Consider the following 24,862-nt stretch of genomic DNA (forward strand, 5'->3'; position numbering starts at 1 on the left):
CCAAACTTCCCCTTCACCTCGAATGCACGCTGCAATGATTTCATCACCACTGTCCCTGCAGTAATTTAATAAGCATACAATTCTGGATGATGTAATGGCCACATTAAAAGGAACACAAATGACGAGGCTTGCACGTATTTACCATTGGACACAATAAAAATATATTTATTCTGATCCTGTATGGTCCCCTAAGTTTCCCTGAACATAAAATGTCGAGAAGCCATCGTGAGGGTTCAACCTGGATACTCTAGAGATAACTTCGGGATTACAGTCGGAGGATCGAGCCTGGCTCCCCAGAATTCCATAATAATAAAACTTTTTCCAAAGTCTGTAGCCAATTTGAAGCAGAATAGCGCAATCAGGTCCTTCTTGAGACTCAAAGAATCGCTGATCAGGGAACCTCGTACGATCCCAGTAATGATCCATGTCCCAGATTAAGGTTGGATCCCGGATGGCTATTTCAAAGGTGACTCCCGCAATGACGTCACTTCCGGCACCACCTGCATGGTCCCGGGGAGCCGTAAAGAGGGTGTGTAAGTGTCGGAAGAGCTGTCGGGATGCAGCAGGCAAGAGGAGCAGTAGGAGGCCGTGGCTGCGCTCTCTTTCCACTGCTGAGCATCCTAGTCGTCCAGGGTGAGTGCGCCAGCTGGCTGGGCTCCACTTCCGGCCGGGGGAGGGGGAGGTCAGGAAAGATGGTCGCTTTTCCGGTTCCGGGTTGGGGGCTCTCAGGAAACCCCCCGCTCGGCTTCTGCGAAGGACGGAAGGAAGGGAAGGTGGGGTTGTGGGATGGTTTTCTTTCCCGGCTAGCACCTCCCACTGCGGAGAGTTGGTTCCCCTCGTCTCTCGACCACCTTGTGTGACTTGACACTACCTTGATGATGCTACGAGGAAACCACAGCGAGCTCAGTCTGCGGACGCTCACTGTTCTTGTGAGATTTTCAGTCCTCCAGGGTTCTGTATTGCTGTGACACCCTGGTGGGAAATGGGCAGTTCTGGATGTCCCGGTTATTTTGAAAGACACAATCAGGGCTTGGAAAAAAAATGAAAAGGAAAAAGAAAGAAAGGAAGAAAGAAAGAAGGAAAAAAAAGAGGAAAACCATGACTTGGAGATTTTTATTTAAGGGGCTTTGAAATAAAACATTTTAGACAAGGGTTATAGTGTGATTTTCTTATAGCAGGCATATTGTTGAAGAAAAGGCACCTTAGCACTTTATAAACATTCTAAAGTATCAGAAAAGACACCACCATTCTTTTGAACTGTTTGTCAGAAAGGTGTTCACATAATGACACTATTGTAAGGTTTGGATAATTTTACTTTCATGTTATTCCAATTTCTAAATTTTCATCCAAACTAATAGCTTTATTTTGAAGTGCAAATATCGTCTGATATACACACATGATTTGTATGTGTGTGTATCTTCCTAAGAAATAGAATACTAGTATAGCTAGTATTAGAATGCATTGTTGTAACATTTCCCTGAAAATAATGGACATTTCTGAAAGGGGTCTTTAATATTGAGTAACTATGAGCACATTAGGTCGCTGAGTCTCATCAGATAACGTGAAGTTTTTATTTATCTGTGACTAATTTGCATGTTGCCAGTACACTCCCTGATCCTTCCCAGCTACCTATGTCATCATAAATGTCCAGTTTTCTCTCTGAGTTCTCTTTACAACACAGCCAGGCCTACTACTGACAGTTCACTTCATATAAACGCATCTTTTTTTTTCTTTTGTACGGCAGGGTTGTGTGGTAGGGAGATGTCCAAATATTGCCCCACTCAGTCCTCCAGGTTTGCTTGAAGAGATTTTTATTTTGCCTTTAAAACAAACGAACCAACCAGGGTCTGGAGAGCTGGTTCAGTCACTCGTTGCTCTTTTGTAGATTCTGGTTTGAGTCCCAGAATTCACACTTGGCTTACTATGATTTGTTGCTCCAGTCCCAGGGAACCCAAGGTCCTCTTTGGCCTTCAGGGACACCAGACATGAAAGCAAAACACCCAGACACATAAAATAAAAAATAAAGGTATGTAGTTCACATGCTTATTCATTCATTAAATATACAGTTCAGCTATTTTTAGTATGCAAGGTTGTGTGGTCATCATTACAAACACTTTTGGAAAATTTTTATCAGCCAAAAGAGAAATCCCATATTCATTCTGACCTTCCTGCAGGCCTTGGAAACCACCAATCTGCCCCTTTAAGCCTTCATCTAGTCTGGGCACCTTATACAAAGTGAGCCAGGCACGCCCCTTCGTGAGTAGCTCTTTTCACTTGGCCTGCCGGCAGTGCTCCTTTTGGCTGTTTGTTTTGTCTCCTTTGAATTGTAGGTGATAGATTTTGCTCTCCCACTAGTGTTTATTTGCCATCCCGCTTCACAAACTGAAAGCCTTACATTGTTACCATGTTTGAATTGGCCTTAAGTTTTAAGTCTGATTCTGCTGATTTCAGTTGGCTAAGTATTCAGAAACAATAGGCTGGGGGCCTGGGGATGTAGCTCAGGGAGGAACGGTGCATGCCTGTAATCCTAGCACTGAGGATGTGGAGGAAGGAGGAGCAGAAGTTCAGGGTTATCCTCAACTATATAGTGAATATGAACCAAACCTGAGAAACAGGAGACCCTGCCTGAAAAACCAAGAGAAGGAGGAAAGGGAGGAGGGGAAGCAGTAATGAAGAGCCCAGTATTACAATTTTCATGTCGTGTCAGTATATGCGTTTAAGATGGGGAGATTTGCATTTGGGAAAATGGGTTGTCTAAAGTTAGGAACTTTGATTTTGTAGTGTTTGATTTCTTTCAGCTCTAAAGTTATTTCTATTAGAATGTGAATTTTGTTCTTCATTAAATGGTTTTGTTAATTTTCATGATCGTTTTATGGTTGGCTGTTTTTACTTGGTCAGAATAAATATTAAGCCAGAGCATGGGGACTCTATCACTTGAAATGCTGAGGCAGGAGGATGGAGTGTTGGAGGCGGTACTAGCCTTGGCTACATAGCATGATCCTGTCTCAAGAAACAAAATAAAATAAGACAAAAATTAAATGTGTGAAAGGATGTTGTGCTAAAACGGGGGAAATTTTGAATGGCTGTAACATAGGATTAGAGAGATTTTTAAGAAGGGATTTGAGAGAAAGAAATATGGAGAGGGAAGAGAAGAGGAGGGGAAAGATAGGAAGAGAGAGACAGAGAGGGAGGGAGAAGAGAGAGGAAGGGAGGGAGGGAAAGGAGAGAGAGCCTGGGGGAGACTCTCTGGAGAGCTGGCTGGAGGAACTACAGAGGTTCTGATTTCTAACTCTAGCCTAGATCTTGTCTTAGGTCTGAAGCAGATTTTGGCAGCCCTTTGCAGTAATGGGATGAGCAGAAACGTTCAGGGTGTGCGAGCGCCTGTTCTCTGCCGCATCCTCTCAGTTTCTTCCAGGTATCCTCTCAGTTTCTTCCAGGTGTGCAAAAGCAGTCATAAACAAACCAGTGTGGCAGTGCTCTAATACAATTCCATGTACATAAAGGTTGAAGTGTTTTAGCACTTTCCTTCGGGATCACAGGAGAGACCGATTGATTTAGACAATCTGGGTTACCTGCAGAGCAGTAGCCCAGAGCAGGGTGACGGCTAATTATTATGAGTTTGCTTCTTTCTCATGAAAGCCGTTTGCTTCCACTTGAGTCATGGGTTGTAGGTTGCTGACCCCTGACATGCCGTTCTCCCTTAGGTATCGAAGACACGTAAACCTCCCCAGAGCCAGACTCATGCCTGGTTTCCCCTCTTTCAGTGAGTGGCTTTTCTAAGTAGAAACTCAGAGTCATTCTTGACACCTTCTTCCCTCAAGCATTAATTTCTCATGGGAAGTGCCTGTGCATTTGTGTGATTTTTTTTCCTCCATCAGTATACCACCCCACTCTAGAAGGGATTATTCAGAATTGATTTTTTTCTGAATGGGTACAGACAGAAGCATCTAGGGAGGCACTGAAAATTCCATAAAGAAGGTGAAGGGGGTGAAAGAGGGAGCAGTGCAAGTGTTCTTACACTAGTAACCATGGTGACCCCCCCAGTTTCTCTCTGCCAGGCTCCCTCCCTCTGGAGTTCTGTCCTGATGGTGCTTGCATTTATTTCATGGAGGAAATGCCATTTATAAATCAGGTGTGGTCATGGCACATGGGTTTAGGTAGGACTGTATTATGGGAATTTCAGAGGAAGAGCTGAGAACTTCAGGGAGTTTGGGGAAGCCATCACAAAGTGGGCTGGTGTGTGAGCGGTGGTGAAGATGTTTAAATGTTGGGGTGGAGTGGGGAGGAACTCCAGCAGAATGGCTGGAATGAGGAGACCTTTCCAGACCAAGACATATTCTAAGAAAAGCATTAGAGGCGTGAAAGGACACAGGATCTTTGGAAAATGATTGGACAGTCCAGGCGCGGTGCAAGGGGTACGATGTAGTTGGCAGGTGTTCAAGAAAGACTTCCTGTTTAGATTTTAATCCACAATGGGGAAGTAGTTCAGGTTTTTTTAGTATGCATATTGTTCACTTTAATAATAATAGTTAATGTTTGTTAAAAGGTTTTTATCTTAAGAACTCTACTAAGCATTCCATGTGTGTTTGTTTGTTTGTTTGTTTGTTTATGTATTGTGGCGTCAGGGAGAGAACACAGGGCCCTTCACATTCCACCTCCGAGCTGTATCCTGGCTTGTACCTGTTGAAAGTGTAGTGGATGCTTGCAGTGATCTTAGGAGGGCTATTCTTTCCATTCTCCAAATACAGCAACTGAAGCCTGAAGAGGTTAGGGAACTATGACCCAGCCCTTATCAGAAGTCAGACTTGCTAGAGCTTGGTGCTATTCTGGCTAGGTTCAAATCTCCTCCTTTAAGCTCTATGTTGTATTTATGTTTTAGGCTAAAGCCATAGGATGAGGGGCATGTATAGTCTGTAGGTTCATTCTACCATTCGGGCTTTAGACCCCACTCTCCAGAACTAAATAGGATTTTTCTTCTTGTTGATGGGTCAGGAGTTAGAACCTGAGAATGGAGGCTCTTCTGACAGAGAAATGAGCATTTACAGTCACATATATGAAGGGACAAATTCAGCATGGCAGTCAGAAAGGGTGCTGTGTGAGGAACCAGATGGCCGTCATTTTTGAGATGGGCTGGATTCTTATTAAAGGCCTTATTAGTGAGCCTCGTCTTGGTCTCCTCCTTTCAGGAGGAATGTGACCAGACTAGATTGTCCAGAGAGAAGTGAGAAAATGATTCAAAGCCGCCAGAAGTACAGGCACTGGGACAATGACTCAGAAACGCCAGCGGTAGGAAAGGTCACAAACCTGTAGGAGAAACAGGAGGCGATCTCAGCAGGCGTGGGGCGTTGCTGGAGGTAGGTGGACTTTCTGGGTGTTGTGTGTGTTTTAACTCATTTAATCCTCACAGTGACTTGGAGGTAAGCTCCATTTCTGCCAGGATGCGCAAACTGAAGGAGTAGGTAATTTGCTGAGCTGCTCAGAGCTAGCCACTGGGCTGGGGTTTGAACCTGGAGCGTCTGACTTGTGTTCAGTCCTTACACTGTCCTGCCTGTGACAGAAGGACCACACTGGAAAGAATTTCTCTTTTCTGAAATCATACTGTGATCTTTGCCCTTGGCTACCAGAAGAACCTTGGCTTAGTGAGTCAGAAAAGGAAGCAGGGAAAACAAAGGATAATGTTTTAAATTCCTAAAACATGGCTCTCCAGTGTGAGTGTGGGTGTATATTTTTATTCACCAATTCCCCAACATCACAAAGGATCTGTTGGAACAAAGAGTCAGGTTTGTCTGTCTGTCTGTCTGTTTCCCTTTCCTTCTCCCTTCCTCCTTCCCTTCCTCCCTCCCTCCCTCTCTCCCTCCCCCCTCCCTTTCTCTCCCTTTCTTTCTTGTGGAGATGGAATGTCAAAGTTGTAATGAATGGTTTTTGGAAAGACCACACTCTGTAGGCTTTTAAAATGATATCTTACTTTTCTACTGTAGAACACAGTATATATATATATATATATATATATATATATATATATATATATATATATTCTCCATAATTTACTTTTTTAAATGTTAAGTATAGAACCTAGGGGCCTTCCAAGTTAAGGTAGGTGCTCTGCCATTGAACTACACCTCCTGCCAGCCCTCCATAATTTACTTTTAATAGATGTGTGATTCATTAACCAGCTTTAGGTGAGGAAGCATAACTGGGTGTGGTGTACATACCTGTAATCTCAGGACTTAGAAGGCTGAGTCAGGAGGACTGTGAATTTAGGCCAGTCGGGGTGATATAGCAAGGCCTTGTCTCAAGAAGGAGGAGGAAGAGGAGAGAAAGGAGAAGAGGATGAGGTGGAGGAGGAGGGGGGGAGGAGGAGGAGGAAGGAGAGGTGTTAGAGAAAAGGATCAACAGTTTGGAGCACTTGCTGTTCTTCCAAAGGACCAGAGCTCAGTTCCCAGTACCCACATCTCACGATTCACGAGCACTTGTAACTAGCCCCAGGAGATAATGCCTTTTGCTTCCATGGGCACCAGCACTCATGAGGATGTACCCATGTGAGGACAGACACACCTACACGTGGTTAAAAAAATATTAAAAATAAATTCTTTTTTAAAAAGAGGAGGAGGAAGAAGAGGAGGAAGAAGAAGAAGAAGAAGAAGAAGAGGATGAGTAGGAAAGACTAGATAAAACCTTTTTGGACAGTTTTAAAAATAATTTCCCGTTTGTATCTTCTATCCTCATTTTGCTACTGGCTGAGACGCTACTGGCTTCACGCTGGGACCATACTGTGTTTGGTTGAGTCTCTTAGACTTCATAAAAGCTGCTGTATTCCTGGACATGTGTGGTCGGGGAGGGACAGGATGGGAGGGTGGGTATTGTTGCCTTTTAGTTATTATGGTCAACCCTTACTTGTTTGTATTTAATTTAACTACAAACCTGTGATTGGGAAAATGCTAGTGTGGTCAGGTTTTAACTTTTGCCCAACTATTTGGTATGATTTAAGGCTATAAAGCGTTAAATAAAATGTTATTCAGGATTATTAGATCTTAGTTCCTTCTTCCTTGTGGATTTGGCTGGAAATACATTGATGACTCTGGCCCTTTGGGGAGATCACTAAAAATGATGCAAAACACCTCTCATGTTCACTCCCATTTGCGTAATCCAAGAAGTGAACGCATTGTGCGTGTTTCGGCTTGCTCCCAATAGGTGTGCGTATCGTCCTCTCCTTGGAGATTAGTGCAGATGCTCATGTCCGAGGATATGTAGGAGAGAAGATCAAGTTGAAATGCACCTTCAAGTCCTCTTCAGATGTCACTGACAAGCTGACCATAGACTGGACATACCGCCCTCCCAGCAGTAGTCGCACAGAATCTGTAAGTATGGACTTTCCAGAAAGTTCCTTTGAGTGCCTGGCATGGTGACACACGCCTGTAATTTCAGCATTGGTGAGGTAGGAAGACCGGGAAATCAAGGCCATCCCTCAGCAACATAGCAGGTTTGAAGCCAGCTTGATCTACCTTTAAAGAAAGAACGGGAGTGATGGCACCTGCTGTGCAAGTCTGATGACCTGAGTTCGAGTCCCGAGACCCATGGAGGAAGTCAAAAGCTGTCTTCTGACTTCCACATGTACTCCATAGCACTAGTAGTCCTACACACTCACCCCCACATCCAGAAACACACTCGCAGGCACATGCTCACACAGGTGCATATACACACACACATACACATTCACACACTCACACACTCACACACACGGGTGTGCACACACATACCTGAACTACAGTTAAACTTAGAAAAAAGAAATAAAAGAAACTTTTAGAGTGAGCCACACTTAGGCCTCATATTTGTTTAATTACACAGAGCCTTTCATTCTGACATGTAAGACTCTTGTGCATTACCTTCCAGGAAAAAAATGGTCAGAAACCAAGAGGAAATGTGGTTTAGTTTTGTTTCCCTGTTGTTTCCTTCTGTGTAGTGTTACAGCTTTGTTTTAGATCTGATGTACTAGAAAGGGCATCTCCAAGACGTGGGCTGGAGAAATTCCCCACTCACATCGCAGACATCCTTTCTCTGAGAGCTGCTCCAATCCTGCTGTCTCAGTGGTTATATCTGTCTGAGAATCCACACTGTAGATTTATCTTGGCGTTTCCTCTGGCCGTGTAAACACCTGCACTGATTTATATTGCTGCCTTTGAAGGAAGTGGTGACACCTTGTACTGGTGACCGATGTCATTGGTGACAGATGGCCTTGCAATATTAGAAGCAATATACTTTAATCACACATATAAAACATTTATAGCTCGTTTCGCTATGGGTGTTTAATTAGAGATTACGGTACTGTAATCCCTTTCTCTTTACAGTCCCATCAGTTGCATTGGTCTAGGATGGATGCTGTTTAAGAATGCATTTGAATTGGGGCTGCAGAAATGGTTCAGCAATTAAGAGCACTGGCCATTCTTCCACAGAACCTGGGTTCAATTCTCAGCACCCGCGCACGCACACACACACACACACACACACGCTGGCTCACAATATCCTATAACTCCAGTCCCAAGGAGAGCTCAGACACCCTGTTCTGACCTCTGTGAGTATGTCATGCACTACACGGACATACATTACCGGCAAAACACTCATACATATAAAATAAAATAATCTTTAAAAACTGTTAAAAAAGAATGTGTCATAGACATATATAAATTGAACCTTTTTCTTCCTTCCTTTCTTCCTTTCTATCTTTTTTTCTTTCTTTCTTTTTCCTTCCTCCTCCTCCTCCTTCTTCTTCTCCTCTTCCACCTCTCTCTCTCTCTCTCTCTCTCTCTCTCTCTCTCTATTTACTTGTATGTGCATGCCACTTTGAGTGCATGGATACGAGAGGACATCTTGCAGAATTTTGTAGTCCTCTTCACCCACCACACAGATCCTGGGGATGAACTGAGGACATCAGGCTTAGTGGCAAGGTGCCATAGCTCACTGGGCCATGTCACTGTCCCTAGACTGGATTTTAGAAAGTGCTCTTTATTCTGTCTTCCCTCTTTGCTTTGAGTTATGCCCTCGGAGCAGTTACCGAGTGCCTGGTGTGGTGTGGGGTGGGTAAACATAGCAAAGGAAACAGGACTGCAGTCAAGGTTCCTGCTGCTTTAGATTTAAAGTAGTTCACTGTCTTCTGAGTCATCAGGAAGCTATGGTGACCTTATTTGGCTTTGCTTCCTTGTCCAAAAGTAGGGCAGAGTGAGCAGTAGGAGCTTCCTGGGTCAGACACCTTATATGTAGGCAGCACTTCTAGAGTGCGGCTCTGTGAGGCCGGGTGGGGGTGGGGGGCTGCAAGCTCATCTGAATTAGAATCAGGGGCACCGAAGAGTCTTGTAACTCCAGGGTGCAGTGATGTGGTTTGTCCCGCTTGTCAAGGAGTGAGAATTGAGGCTCACTAATTGAACGTGTGTGTAATCCATGAGTTACATCAACCCAGAAGGTTGGTGGGGGAATTTTTAAGCTTTTTATCTTGATGGTCAAGGAGAGGCCTTGTCTTTTCAGACACAAGGTCTTCCTCTGTGCCTCAGTCTGTTCTTGAGCTTGGTGTATGATCCAGGCTGGGCTCACATTCACAGCACTCCCCCTGCCTCAGCCTCCCAAGTACCCGGGAGTTGAGGCACTCAGCATGGTGGTGGTTCGCTAGGCCGCCTCTCTCTTCCCCTTTGGAGCATTTGTTACATTTACATCAGTCCTTGCTGTCTTACCAAATGTAATCCCCACGAGGATGGAGGCCATGGCTGTGTCCTGGCCACTGTGTCCTGTTCTGTCACACACCCAGAACATGGGATGTGTGCTAGGTATGTAGTCTTGATGAAATTAGCCAGTGAGTGACACAGCACCTTCTCTGAGGAGTAGCTCTTAAAAATTGGGCAATTTGGTGGTTGGCAATGCCTGGTTCCCTAAGCAGGAAGGAACAAAGTAAACAAAGAAAGAGGAAAGCCTCCTGTCTTACATAAGAATCGTGTTGTCATCTGTGCCTGTCCCACCTTCAGTGTAAATATGTGCTTTTGGGACCGAGTGTCCAGTCACCAACTCCAAAGCAGTATCGTCTCAATACAGCAGATATCCACTGCATGCTTATCAGACATTTGATGTGAGCCTCGTGTTAAATGTCACCGGAGATAACTTGAGAGGGGTCGGATTGTGTTACATCTGCCCAGTGATTTGGAAAAAAAAAAAATCTCCCTTTTGTCACTTGCTCACCGTGTGCCTTTGAGTAACCTGTTTCATGTTTTTATTTGGGTCCTGTTTCTCTCCCTATACTTTCAGAATAATTACAGCTGCCTCACACGGCTTGGTGGCAGTGTAAGGGCCAAGCGGATGAACATGTAAAGTCATTTGCAAACTGTGATAAACAGACATTGGGTGTAACCTTAGGACTCTGTTTCTCTATTTCAGCACTGTTAACTGTTAACCTGTGAGGCTGTCTAATGCATTGTGGGAAGTTTAGTCGGTGCCATACATCAGTGGATGTGCAGAAAACTCAGTGTCTCTGATGATAAAGGAAATGCCCCGCAATGAGATATCACCTCACAGACTACCAGAGAAGCTATTATAAAACACACAAATTATGGGGCTGGAGAGATGGCAATGTGATTAAGAGTATACCCTGTTCTTACAGAGGACCAGAGTTTAGTTCCCAACACCACATTGGGTGGCTCACAGTGGCCTATAGCTCCAGCTCCAGGGGATCTGATACCCTCTCTGTCCTCTGTGGACACCTACACTCATGTGTGCATACCCATACACACATAATACAACATAATCAAAATAAAATCTTAAAAGGACAGATTATATTAAGTATGGGCACAGGTTGGGGAAAAGGGAAATTCACTAATGTAAATAATGCATCTATGTCAGCAAATGACACGGCAGTTCCTCAAGGCCAAACATCATGGGGAAAGGTAGCTTAGTGATAGAACTCAGTGTACACAAGGCTTGGGGCTCAGCTGTCAGCATCATGCAGGGAAGTCACGTTGTGCTCCACAGACACACAATTAGAAATAGTAAAGTTAAAACTTGTTGGGAAAAGAGAATCTGCCCATATTGCAAAATGTTTTGTGGAGAGTAAAGTTGCCCCTGCCTGAGAGTTAGGAAGAATTTAGAAGAAAGTTATTCTCTATATGTCTGTCTGACTCTGTGTGTGTGTGTGTGTGTGTGTGTGTGTGTGTGTGTGTGTGTACATGCCCTCAGAGGCCAGAAGTGTGGAATCTCCTGGAGCCGAAGCTGCAGGTGACTGTGAACTGCCTGATGTGGGTGCTGGGAACTGACCTGAGGTCCTCTGGAAGGGCAGTGCTCTCAGTCACTGAGCCATCTCTCTAGCCACAGAAAATATTTAAGGGTTGAGATCACAGACTTGCCTGTCAATTCTTTTTTCGGATCAGTTTTATTAACCTGTCTTTCTAAGGTAGAGATGAGAAAAGTATTAAAATCGAACAACAACGACGAGACTACTAGGGGAAGAGAAGCCCTTTTACGCAGTTCTTCTTTTTTTTTTTTTTAACATCGATCTACTCAGCTGTTCATGTCATTGTGTTTCCCAAGTTAACCTTGTCTCTCATGACGTTGCTTTCTCAGATCTTCCATTATCAGTCCTTCCAATACCCGACTACAGCAGGCACTTTCCGAGACCGGATCTCCTGGGCCGGAAATGTCTACAAAGGGGACGCGTCCATCAGCATCAGCAACCCCACTCTAAAGGACAATGGGACGTTCAGCTGTGCTGTAAAGAACCCTCCAGACGTGTACCACAACATCCCCCTAACGGAGCTCACCGTCACCGAGAGGGGTAAGCGGCTTAGCACCAGTCTCCTCCCATGCTGCGACTCTTCTGGTCCTTTCCGGAACTTACTCGTTGACTTGGAGGATCACTGTGTCAAAGTCGTCTTCGTGTGCCTGTTGAGATTAATTGTTAAAACATTTAAAAAAAATTTTAATTTGTGATGTGTGCTGCATGCAACGACATGTGTATAGGAAGGTCAGGAGATAGCCTGTAGGAGTCAGTGGGAACAGCCTTAAGCTTTCTCACCAGCCATTAGGATATACTTTTGGAAAACTTAATATCCTCTCTCAATGTCGTCACAGCTTCTGCATTGCCTTTTCCAATGGTCTTCAAGTGGCCAAATGTCTTGTGGAATGTTGGACAATCCCCCACGTTAACGAAGGGTGATGATGTGTGATGTTGAAGTCACTTAGGTGACCCGTTAAGTTGACACCATAAGTTATATGATTGTCCTGTGCATGGAGTTCCCCCAGAGATGGGCAGTACTACATTTCTTTTACTTACAGTTTCCTTCTCTTGTGGAGCAGAAGTCATGAATGGCTTTTCTCGGCGTATCTCACTGGTGACTATTAAATGACTATTTAGGTTTGAAACTGGATTTGAACCAAAGACACAGAAATACATTATGAGTTGTTGTAATTACCCTTCCGTTTCTTGGGGCTTCCCTCGCTCCCCTACTTCCTCTTGCTTGCCTTCTCTGCCCCCTCTCCTGTCTTCTCTGCCTTCTCTCCTGCCTTTCCCGCTCTCCCTTCCTCCTCACTGTTTTCTTTGTCATAGTGGTCATCTGCTTTGACAATGACCTATATCACATTTACATAGTCATACTGCGGGCAGGAATAGATTTTGTTTTTCTAGAAGGCAGTTTAGTAATAGAAGTTATAGTTCTTAAAATTATGTTCCCTTTGATCCTACAATTCTACTTCAAAGTTTTATCTTAAGAAGACAGAGCTAAACACCAGGATGGCCATCCTAATATTAATCAGTAGAGTCAAAGTTGAATGTTCAAAGTTAGAGAATTGATTTGCAAATTGATTCAATATAGTAGAATACTATGTACTGTATTTGGAAGGCTATTTATTTATTTATTTATTTATTTATTTATTTATGCATTGGTCAGAGCCTCACTACGAAGCTCTGGCTGTCCTAGAACTTACTTTGTAGATTCCTAGGCTGGCCTTCGACAGATGGAGATCCACCTGCCTCTGCCTCCTAGTGCTGGGGTTAACAGTGTGCGCCTGGTAGGAGAGCTTTTAAAACCAGCACCTTTTTAATCACAAACAGATTTATCATATGTTAATCTAAAATCGTGTGAATAATAGGACCCCTGCTTTTACAAACACACATCCTGCTCCCACATGTGCTTTCAGACTCTTGGAAGCAGAACGGATTGGTAGCCATATGTTACTTGTAGGCAATGGAATTATGTGTGCATGTTTGTGCTTCCTATATTTTATATTCTTGATGATGCATTCGTTCCTTCTGTAATTAGAAATGCCTGAAGCCGTGGTCTCCCCCCTTGTATTTTCTACAGGTTTTGGCACCATGCTGTCCTCTGTGGCCCTTCTCTCCATCCTGGTCTTTGTCCCCTCGGCAGTGGTGGTCATTCTGCTGCTGGTGCGAATGGGGAGGAAGGCAACAGGGGTGACTAAGAGGAGCAGGTCTAGCTATAAGAAGTCTTCCATTGAAGTTTCCGATGAGTAAGTCCCACTGGCGTCCCCAGCAGCAAGCCTGGTCCTCTTCACAGCCATGCTCTGGTGCAGCACTGCATCTCATATCCACACACATCTTCTCCCCTGCTGAAGTTTGGTCCACCACTGCGATTTCCTTCCAAATGCAGTCGCTCCATGAGGGGTGTCAGAGGAAGGCTATAGTGACATTTGTGGGCATTGTCACAGAAGGCAGGATGAACAGGGCGCTTAGGCTACACATGGCTTCTTCCAACGGCTTCACACCGTGCGGTACTGGGGCTCTGCATGTATTTTTGAGCACACGTCTCGTTCTCTCAAAACTAAAATGAAACACCAAATCCTATTTTTCTCTTTCACTTTTTTTTTTTCTGGCACTGAGCTAATGTCTCCTAACAGAATATTCATACGCAATGGAGGAAGCTTTGAGAGTAGCCTGAAGGGCAAAGGAAATTTAAATGTGCGTGTGCTGTTCTTGGTCAGCAGATGCTCTGAAAGGGCTAAATAAATGTGGTTATTGTCTTAGTCAGTGTTGTACTGCTGGGAAGAGACACTATGACCAAGGAATGTTAGTAAGAGAATTATTTAATTAGGGGCTTACAGTTTCAGAGGCTTAGCCCACTGCCATTGTGGTTGGGAGCGTGGCAGTAGGCATGAGGTAGTTGACAGCCACATCCTAATCTTTAGGGAAAGGGGGGTGGGAAGCACGGGCTTTTGAAACTTTGAAGCCCACCTCACTGACATACTGTCTCCATGGGCCACATCTCCTAATCCTTCTAGTCAAAGGGTTATTCCCTGGTAGCAAAGCATTCAAACATCTGAGCCTATGGAGGCCATCCTCATCCAGATCACCGAAAGTTACCAAAAGCATTTATCCACCACCATTGGGCCAATGAGCAGGCACAATCCAATAGTTCCCCAGGAAGAGATTTACTTTGTATGTTTGTTTGTTTCTTGAGATGGGGTTTCTTCTCCACTAAGTCTGGGCTGTCCTGGAACTCGCTCTCTAGACCAGGCTGGCCTTGAACTCAGAGACCTGCCTGCCTTTTCCTCCCAAGCGATTAAAGGCGTGCACCACCACTTCTCATATGAGATTTACTTTTTAAAAAAAAATATTTATTATGTATACAGTGTTCTGACTATATGTATGCCTGCAGGCCAGAAGAGGACACCAGACTATGTTACAGATGGTTATGAGCCATCATGTGGTTGCTAGGAATTGAACTCAAGACCTCTGAGAAAACATCCTGTGCTCTTAACCTCTGAGCCATCTCTCCACCCCAAGATTTACTTTTTAAAAGGAACAAAAACCTTTACTCAAGCTCTGTAGCCAAACGGTGCACACCTTTAATCCCAGCATTGAGGAGTCAGAGGCAGGTGGATTGGTATGAGTTCAAGACCAGCCTGACTTACATGATGAGCTCTAGGCCAGTCAGGGCTACATAGTGTGATCCTGTCTCAGCAAAACGAAACAGCCGAAATAGTTATGTGATGTTTCCCTTGTCTGTGAAAGGGCCTTTAACCATTAGGTGAGGGAGTCTTATTTACTGGAGATAGACTTCCTATCCCAAGGCATCTGTAACATGCATGCACACATGCACACATGCACACACGCACGCACGCACGCACAGAACCATCGGTGAAAACACCAGTCTGTTTCTTTTGTTTCTTTTTCTTTTTCTCTTTTTCCCTTGTGTCTGTCACGCATATTCCTCTTTCTATGTGGCTAAGAAAGAGGCATTAAATTGTGTAACAGTTTCTTTCCCACAGAGGAATGCTACAACTGCTACCATAAGGACAGCTGCAGACCAGTAGCTGTGGAACCAATGTCTGTTTCTAAGGACAGTATATGAAACCTCTGAGGTCTGATCCCAAGTCACTTTCCATCGTGTGCTCTCTCATTCTGTCCATAGTCCAACTACAGTCAGCTTGTGTTTTATTCTCCTTGATATACTCTAGTCATTTATGTGTGTGCATGTATCTCTGTCTGTCTGTTCTCTTGCCCATCCATCTATTTGTCTGTCCATTTTTCTCCCCCACTGCAGTATTCCTAGAATCGCCCCCTTCCCTCTCTTCTTAGTCTGGAAGCTTTCTTACCCGCCAGGACTGAGCTGAAACGTTCCCTTCCTATCATACTCCTTGAGTCCCGAGCAGAGGACTGGTTCCTCCCCATGCTTTGCTGCATGACAGTTCCACCCTAACCTTAGAACACTGTCGTATTGTATTACACATCAGTTCTTACAGCTCTCACCGCCTGGGGTTGGGAGCTCATCCACAGACCGGGTTCCATTACCTCTCTTCCCACCCAGCATGGCCCCTACACCGTGGCTGCTGCTCAGTACTTTTCTGTGTGACGGTGACCAGCTGCTATTTATCTAGCCCTGGCTGGGTGCTCTGACACGTGTTTCAGGTCCATTTATTTATGACATGTTCCTAAGGGCTCTGTTTAAGGGTTGGCTGTAACACCAGATTCACGTGATTTCAATACCTGAGCTGGGAACGGTCCCCCGTGGTAACAGTGACAGTTGAGTTTGCTTTGTGTTCTTCCCACAGCACTGACCAGGAGGACAGCAACGACTGTATGTCCAGGCTTTGTGTCCGCTGTGCGGAGTGTCTGGTAAGTGCCCTGTTTCTTCTGTTTGGTGTTTTCTATCTTTCTGCCTATTTAAGGATCTTTTGCTCTCAAGAACAACAAACGTAGGCAAGTCAACACAGGAAAGTATGAACCAGGCTACCAATTCTCAACCTGATTTTTTTTTTGAAAAAAAATTAAGATTTTTTTAAAAATCTGAGTGCTTTGGCTGTGTGTTTAACACATGTACACATGTCTGCATAACACCTGTACACCTGGTGTCTGCCAAAGCCAGAAGAGGGCATTTGACTGCCTGCAACTGGAGTTACAGATGGTTGTGAGCCACCATACGGGAGCTGGGAACAAAACCCAGGACCTCTGTAAGAGCAGCAAGTACTCTTAACTGCTAAGCCTTCTCTCCAGTCCTCATTAAAAAGCAAAACGAAACAGTTATGCTACAGTGAGTGCATGGAGGCCAGGGGACGACCTGTGGGAGTTGGTTCTTTCCTTTTACCATGTAGGGCCCAGGGATCAAACTTCCATCAGGATTGAGAGCAAGCTTCTTTACCCACTGAGCCACCTCACTGGTCCATGATTTTATTTTTTACCTCATGGGTATAGTTAGAATTCTTAAGTTAGGAAGGGGGCCGTGTAAGCTGCTGACTGACAAAAAACAAACCAGAAGTTTCCAGACTCAGAATCCTGAATTTAACTTCTGATGAACCCTGGCTTTTTTTTTTAATAATTTATTTTTCTAATTTATTGTTTTGACTGCTTGTATGTCTGTGTGGCGGTGTCAGATCCCCTGGAACAGGAGTTATAGACCACACACAGTTGTGAGCTGCTATGTGGGTGCTGGGAATTGAACCCAGGTCCTCTGGAAGAATAGTAGTCAGTGCTCTTACCCTCTGAGCCACCTCTCTAGCCCCCCAAACCTTGGTGTTTTTAAGAAATTCCCAATGTAAGCCTTTTAGGTGACTTGATTGATGTCATTTATCATCTTATTGGAAGGTTCCCATGTTGGTTTAAATCTTTAGAGACCGTGTCCCTCTTTGAGTACACGCAGTGACACAGGCTTGTGTGGCTGTCCTGGGATCTCAGGAGGAGGGGAGACTGATGTGGTGCATCAAAATCAACTTGTAGCCTAATGTTGAGCACTCCTGTCACTGGGCCCTCTCTGTACTCACCGCCACACCCGGCACTTCACTGAGTGTGGACTGTCACTCTCTGAGCTTTCTTCATTAACTTTACTTCTGTGAGCTTGAGTCTCCTTTGTGAGAGGAGAAAGAGTTGTTTATGAAGAAGGACCCAGTTCCGATCTCTGGGGTCTGAATGCTTTGATAACAGTGTGGAAAGCAAGGAAGAAGGTCAAGAGTGGAATCTGCTTGAGTCAGAAAATTAATAGAGCAGCCAAGAGTCAAAGAATTAATAGAATAGCTTGTAAGGCTTTGGTCACCTGGACTCTTGACAAATGAAATGGAATACAGTAGAGGGGGCTGATGGGTACTTTCAAAGTTCAGTCCAGCTTTTGTGTTGAGACTGGTAGAAGGGACCAGAGCAGGCTCAGAGAGACCCGTTAGTAGGCATTAGCAATAACTTAAGTGAGAAATAACTTAAGTTTGAAATGTGCAGTGGGCAGTTATCTTTTCTGAAGAGAGGTTGAGTCTGCAGATTCAACATAGGAGCCATTAGGATATTCAGGAAATAGATGGATGCCTAGATGTGTAGGAGACTTCAAAGGACTATGCCTGGACTTCTCCAAGGCTCCTAGACTAGAGAGACAAAGAGGAATTAGCAAGAGGGTGAAAAGAGAAGTTGGAGGAGTTATTATCTGTAGTAGAGATGGCAAGAAGTGGTTGTATTTTGTTTCCCTAGCTTGAATGCCAGAATAATTTACTGGCATTTGAGAGAGAGAGAGAGAGAGAGAGAGAGAGAGAGAGACAGAGAGAGAGAGACAGAGACAGAGTGACAGAGAGAGAAACAGAGAGAGAGACACAGAGAGAGAGAGACAGAGAGAGAGACAGAGAGAGAGAGAGACAGAGAAAGCAAGAATTATTCTAGAAGTTTTGGGTAACCAGTAGACTAGAACCAACATTTTCTAGAGCAAGACTTAAAGTGTTTTCATTGAAACTTAAGATTTTATTTTACGTGTATGGGTATTTTGCTTGCATGTATATCTATGCACCATGTATATACAATGCCATGGAGGTGAGAAGAGGAAATCAGATAATCTGGAGATTGAGGGACAGATGGCCATAAAGCACAATGTAAATGCTGGCAATCAAACCCAGGTCCTCTGGAAGGGCAAAGAATGCTCTTAACTACTGAGTTATCTCTCTAGCCCCAGAGCAAGATTTAAGAGTAAAACCAGGAGTTGAGTGTGAACATACGAAGTTTGAAATGTGCAGTGGGCAGTTATCTTTTCTGAAGAGAGGTTGAGTCTGCAGATTCAACATAGGAGCCATTAGGATATTCAGGAAATAGATGGATGCCTAGATGTGTAGGAGACTTCAAAGGACTAAGCCTGGACTTCTCCAAGGCTCCTAGATTAGAGAGACAAAGAGGAATTAGCAAGAGGGTGAAAAGAGAAGTTGGAGGAGTTATTATCTTGGGGGATGGGGAAGAAGTCCTTCAAGAGCTGTAAGTTCACTGTAGATGGTTTGGTGATGTGGAAGCTATTGGTGGCCTTGGCAGAAGTAGCTCCACGGGGTCAGTGAGGGTGAAAAGGACTGGGGAAGGGGCAAGAACCATCACAAAGATAAGCTGGAGGAAGTGAGTACTGACAGCTCCTCTAAGGTAGGAGGCAGAGGAATGGGCAGCAGGTCGAGAGGAGTGCTTTCGAGTCAGAGTTACTTTCTGTGATGAGGAAAATGGGGCACCACATTTCCGTGTTATTGTGGATGAGCCAATGGAGAAGGAAAAATTGATGTTGCAGGAGAGAGAGAAGGTAGGATTACCAAGTTCATGCTGGAAGGCGTCACAGGAGGACACAGTAGCTGTAAATAAAGGCATAAGAACAGTAGAGAAAAACTGGGCATGGTGGTGCTCACCCTTAGACCCAGCACTCAGAAGGCAGAGGCAGGCAGATCTCTGAGTTCAAGGCCAGCCTGGTTTGCAGAGTGAAGTCTAGGACGGCCAGGGTGACACAGAGAAACCCTGTCTCAAAACACAAACAAGCAAACAGAAAAACAAACAAACAAACAAACAAACAGGACAGTTGAGAGGCCAAACAGACAAGGCCATACACATGTATGTGAATCCAATGGTAGAGTCATGGATGTTCTTCGCCATCTGCCTTCCCTCTTAATGGCAGGAGAAAGCAGGGCCGTGATCTAAAATGATGGGAAGAGGAGGGATCAGAGAACAGTGGAAAGCATTCAGGTATGAAACAGTTGTAGAAGAATGGGAAAATCAGGGCCAGTGATAACAGTACTAGCTACCCAAGCTTGAGGACCTGTGGTTGGTCCCTGGAACACCAGTGAAGGGGATAATTCTTATTTTCTAATCTCCATATGTGTGGGTATACACAAGCACACATATATACTCTCTAAGACAGTCAGTCAGTCCGTCCGTCCTTCAGTAATAGTGTTTTAAAGACCAATAGAATTAAGACCCAGAACAATCTGATATACCAGATAGCACTAATGGCCCATTTGAGGTCACAAGTGATGAGGTATGAGTTTGAAGAGTGGCAGTGAGAAGAACTGCCCTCGAAGGAATGTTATAGAGTGCTGTGCACAGTGCCAGAAACTCACCTATTGCTCCATGCTCATCTGTGAGGTGTGTGTGTGTGTTTTTTTTTTAATCCCCATTTCAGAGATGCTGAAATGGTTGTAAAATAATGATTCAATGTCCTTTAGCTAGAAAGGTTGAACTGAGGTAAATGAGCCCCTAACCCCAGCCCTGCACGTGCTGCTGTAGGCAAGCATGTTTGCTTGTATGCCGAGGTTCTAAAATGCAGTCATCAAGGGAAAGGGACTTCAAAGCAGAAATCAACCTGGTAGACAGATTGTATTGAGGTCCTGTGAGGCCCCATGGAATATAGCTGTGTTATCAGGGATGTCTCTCGGTGGCTACCCCAAGCTTAGTTCCATTTAGAGACCCTATACACATGGTCTTTGTCTATATCTGACTGTGACATTGTAGAACACATACATCTGCTATTCTTTCCCCCACAGGATTCAGACTATGAAGAGGCATACTGATGAAGTGTGTGCGATGCATGAAGTATTACCTAACGACAGGAAATATCTCATTCCCCTGGGCCAGGAGTGCCACTGGTGGGGACAGCAGTGACAGAAGATTCTGAAGGTCATCAGTGAAGACCTTAAGGACCATTTATTTATTGAAGAAACATTTATTTTGTATTTATAAACTGTTCAGAAACTCCCAGAAGGGACTCATGACTTCCCTTCTTAATACACTCTAACTGAACAAAGAAAGTCTCGGACAGAAACACCGTGTTTAGTTTACCTACGTTCTTGAATGTAGTTCGAGGTTTCTTCCAGTTGCCTGATGGAGACCAAATGTCTGTCACTCTGCTGATGCCAAAATTGTACTTTTTAAATGGTGTGGAACTTGTAGCTTCCTGATGATGTGCCAATGAGCAACGAGCCCATTTGGGAGGGAGAGCCTTTGTTTCTTCTCCACGGATGTTCTCCGGTCAGCATTCAGTATGCACTACTTGGTTTAAGGGTCATCAGCTGTGTTTAGGTGACATGGAGTTTTTGACCCTGATTTCTTTTTGACTCAGTAGGTTTACAAGTTGTAGGCTTCCACTGGGTCTGTTAAGTATTAAAGTATTGTCAATTTACAGTTAAGGAAACAGTTTTCAATGTAGCAGAGTCTTTCTCATTTGCCTTTCTAGCTACACTTTGGGCCAAAGAATCTTTGTTATTTTGTGTCCCTGCAGCTGACTAATTTGTGGTTTCCTTCTTGGTTTTTTAAGTCAGAGGCAAGAAATGCCTCTTAAGAAGGTTTTCAGTGGCAACTTAGGAAATATTTTTTGTAGTCTTTTGCTTTGAGTCTTTTCACTTTTCTTGTGTTCTAGTTTAGAACTTTATCTGGTTCTAACTTGCACCAGCAGTGGTCATTGTATCTGCAAGCTGGCCCTCTCAGTACTGGAGATGAGGAAGTGAGGTTGTGCAGGACATCTCCCCTTCTTCCCTCAGTGCCTTGTAACCCACACCTCTCCTCTCCTCTGGTGACTTATTTCTTAGTTTACTTTATACTGGGTTTTCTGTAAACCGCTAAGATGTGCCTGACTTATCGGAAGGACTGTCTTGTGTGCAAACAGCCCTCTCCAGAAAGAGTCACTAATGACCTCTCCCCCAGCCCTGGTTGTTTCAACATGGTGGTTTTCTTCATGGTTCTTCCCAAAGTAACTTGGGAGGCCGCCATATTACAGTGTTAAATACTACGTATCTTATAAAAGTGATTCTAGTTACCATGAAGATCTTACATTTGAAACTAGGATCATTAACTCTTCAAAGACTTGCTAATCTACCTGCCGATTCGTGATGGCTACTTGGCTCTGATCCCCGGAAGAGGTAAAGGGGTAACTGGCATTTCGTATTTCTGGTGGTTAGATTCCAGGGTTCTTTGGGCTACTTGTTAAAGATGTCGTTGCCTGTGGCCAATCCATCGAGACCCTTTCTGATGGTTCAACAGAGGAAAGAAGACATTCAGGCACTAAAATAAATAATTTGAGTATTTGCAGATCTGAAGAGAGTGATCCATTTGGGAGGGGCCATGCCGTGGGCCTCACAGTTCTGACAGAGGCATTGCAAGAACTCGTTTAAACCATCCTTCTATGAAAACAAGGGACCAGTTTTGGTGTCTTAAGACTTTCTTTCTAGCGTATTGTGAGGTTTCGTCTAGCTCAGACATTGGTGAGTTCGGCGGCCGATGGATGCTTGATGCATGCTTGCATGCATTGTTGTGTAGCCAGCTTTGAAATGCTTCTTTCTCTTGCGAATGGCAGAACAATCATGTCCTTCTTTGTAAGGGAGTAAGTCAGTGATTTTATTTGCTCCATGGGTTTGTGGTCATATCCCAGGCTTAGGCTGCCCTCAGTTTCCTATGCCAAGGTGTGTGCTGTAGCTTTTTGATCCTAGGGGGAAAAAGATCGTCTGTGGAGCCACCCTTCTTTAAGAGTGAGCGTATGATAGAGGGTTTGTCTGACTTACTGTTTTAATATCTTCTAAGATGACATCCTCATACTTCTTTTTTCCTTTTTGCTGCTCTGTGGGCTCAAACCACCTCACATTATAGCATCATCTGGAAAGAGGATTTAAGTCTTTCATTATGGATATAATGAAACACCTTCTGGGTTTTATGCCATGGGCTCTTAAAACTGTTACAAAATGTGAATTTATAAAGTACTTTGTTTTCCCTCTGTGACCTGTTACTTCAGGCCACTGGGCGACATCTTAGCAGTCTGCAGCTCCTGAGTCAGTTACTGGGACTTCAGAAGGAAAAGTTGCCCACCCTTCCCCCATCCTGCTTACGTGCATGCACACATGTGTGCATGTGTGTGTGCCTGCAGATGTATACTTGACAACAAAAGAAAGCCTGGAGGCCAGATCCTGACCCAGAATGTTCTATTGTGTTGCTGGGCTCCAGTTCTGAAGAAGGACTCTAAGACGATCCATGGAGTGGACCAAAGCTCTTATTTAATTGCACAGCTCAGAACTTTGCTGCCAGAAGCACCCACTCCGGTGTTGGCCTCCTCACTGCTGTCTCGAACTGACTTTTAAAATTAAGTTAAACTTTTTGTTTGCAGGAGAGTATGAGCTGTAACATTACGTGCACAGACATTGTGACTCATGGAATCTTTACTCCGATGTAGTTAATAAACTTCTTTGCACCTTGTGGCTACCCTTTTGGTGTCTACATTAAAATGAGAAGTACCTTGGGAGAGGGAGGGGGATGAGGGGGGGTGTTGTGGTTTTCAGCATTGAGAAAACTGTCTGAGCGGTACACCAGCAAGATCCTGCATAGATCCAGTGGCGCGCTGGGACCAGCTCACATAGCAGAAGCCGATGATTGCATTTCTAGAAATTTTGTGAACCAAGCAGCACACTGGTGGCATGAAATACACCACAGTGGGAATATTTACACGAGGCCTGTGCAGTGTAGTCCTTGGGGGAAGAAAACATTCAACAGTGTTCAGGACAGGACAAAATTTTTTTTTTAAAGATTTTATTTTATTGTATATGAGTACACTGTAGCTGTCCTCAGACACACCAGAAGAGGGCATCAGATCTTATTACAGATGGTTGTGAGCCACCATGTGGTTGCTGGGATTTTAACTCAGGACCTCAGGAAGAGCAGTCGGTGCTCTTAACCACTGAGCCATCTCTCCAGCCCCGACAAATTTCAAAAGATGGGCATGACCCAGGGTCATGTGTATGTATAAGAACTCTTAATTTGAAGTGGTGATTAAAACAGGTATCTGGCAGTCAGAATGTCCTGAGTTGTTCCCCAAGATGGCCAAGCCACTCAAAGGGTTTGCTAGGAGAACAACTTGCTCCCTGTATGATGGCAACCTTCACAGTCTGAGGAAACCTATGCAGCAACATGGTAGGTTGGAGCGCTGGGCAGGGAATCTCTGGAAGCAGCTAAAAGTGATTGATTAGCCAGGCTGCATCTGTATGGTAAGAGAAGAGAAACATGAAGCTGCCTGCCTGACACATAGCCCGGCGCTTTTTATCCTTCTTAAATTAATTGGGCTTTATTTACATAACGCTGATTTCTCAGCACATGCTCTTGCCACTCAAGATCTTTTGTTGTTGTGTTTTTGTTTAGATAGGGGCTCACTGTGTAATCCAGGCTGGCTCCTTCTGCCTGAGCCTTCTGGGTGCTGAGATGTTGGGCGTACACAGCCAGACCTGGCCCATTTGAGATCTTGCTTGTAGAGTTTGTAATCCATAAGGGAGGTGAGATCTGCAGGGACCTGGGATGTGAGGCTCACTTCAGTGAGTTGCAAGTCTTTCCTTTTAGAATAAAAAATATACACAGTGTGAGTGGGACAGCTTTGTCAACCCCTCTATGGCGCCAGGACATTGCCAGAGAGGAGGCAGAATATAAAAGCCAGAAGATAGGAGTGCCTTGCTTCTGGTTATGACATGACCATGGTAATCATGTCCACACAGCAGCTGTGGCTACCTGCAGAAGACCTATATATGCACACACACAGGCACACAGGCACACAGGGACACACACACACACACACCACACATACACACAGGGACACACTCATACCACATACACAGGTGCTCATACATACATACACACACATACCACATACATATGCACACAGACAGGCACAGATGTACACACACACAAGCATCATCCCCACATACACACATCATGCACACATGTGTGTAGAAACACACCATACAGGGACATGAACACATGGACATAGGCATCACTCCTACACACACACATCATGCATACATGCACGTACATACACACACCACACAGGCATGCACATGTACACACGCATGCATGCATATACACAGGCACACACACATGCACACACATGCGCACAATGCACCCCCTATGCACACACGTGCACAGCACACACACACACACACACACACACACACACAAGCATAGGACTAGTGGGGAAGAGGATCAGCAGGGTGAGCTGGGACTAAGAGAGAGTGATGAGGGTGAATATGGCCATCACAATACATTGAATACCATTTGTAACATTGAAAAAAACAATTAAAAATAATGAAAATATAGATGCGAATTGAGCGGTGAGCTAGATGACTGAATGGAGAACTTTGATCAGGAGTT

At 44.4% G+C, this 24,862-nt stretch overlaps 1 protein-coding gene and 1 non-coding gene across 2 annotated transcripts; one reads left to right on the plus strand and one right to left on the minus strand.

Annotated features, from left to right (window-relative positions):
• Positions 1-501: 501 nt before the first annotated feature.
• Positions 502-20,689, plus strand: Mpzl3 (myelin protein zero-like 3). Its single transcript, NM_001108760.1, has 6 exons — positions 502-633; positions 7,192-7,358; positions 11,593-11,803; positions 13,329-13,494; positions 16,036-16,099; positions 20,233-20,689. The coding sequence occupies exons 1-6, from the start codon at positions 558-560 to the stop codon at positions 20,257-20,259; spliced, it is 711 nt and encodes a 236-aa protein (NP_001102230.1). The 5' UTR covers positions 502-557; the 3' UTR covers positions 20,260-20,689.
• LOC120094459 (small nucleolar RNA SNORA41) lies at positions 15,174-15,305 on the minus strand. Its single transcript, XR_005488772.1, has one exon. It is a non-coding gene; the product is annotated as a small nucleolar RNA SNORA41 (small nucleolar RNA).
• Positions 20,690-24,862: the final 4,173 nt, after the last annotated feature.

This window comes from Rattus norvegicus, chromosome 8 (genome assembly GCF_036323735.1).
Source record: "Rattus norvegicus strain BN/NHsdMcwi chromosome 8, GRCr8, whole genome shotgun sequence".
NCBI lineage: Eukaryota > Metazoa > Chordata > Mammalia > Rodentia > Muridae > Rattus > Rattus norvegicus.

What these genes read in the sequence shown, in the direction of transcription:
- Mpzl3 (NM_001108760.1), top strand. Translation starts at nt 558, where the DNA reads ATGCAGCAGGCAAGAGGAGCAGTAGGAGGCCGTGGCTGCGCTCTCTTT. An exon ending in GAGCATCCTAGTCGTCCAGG is followed by an intron (nt 634 to 7,191) that starts GTGAGTGCGCCA and finishes TGCTCCCAATAG; the next exon opens with GTGTGCGTATCGTCCTCTCC. An exon ending in TCCGCTGTGCGGAGTGTCTG is followed by an intron (nt 16,100 to 20,232) that starts GTAAGTGCCCTG and finishes TTTCCCCCACAG; the next exon opens with GATTCAGACTATGAAGAGGC.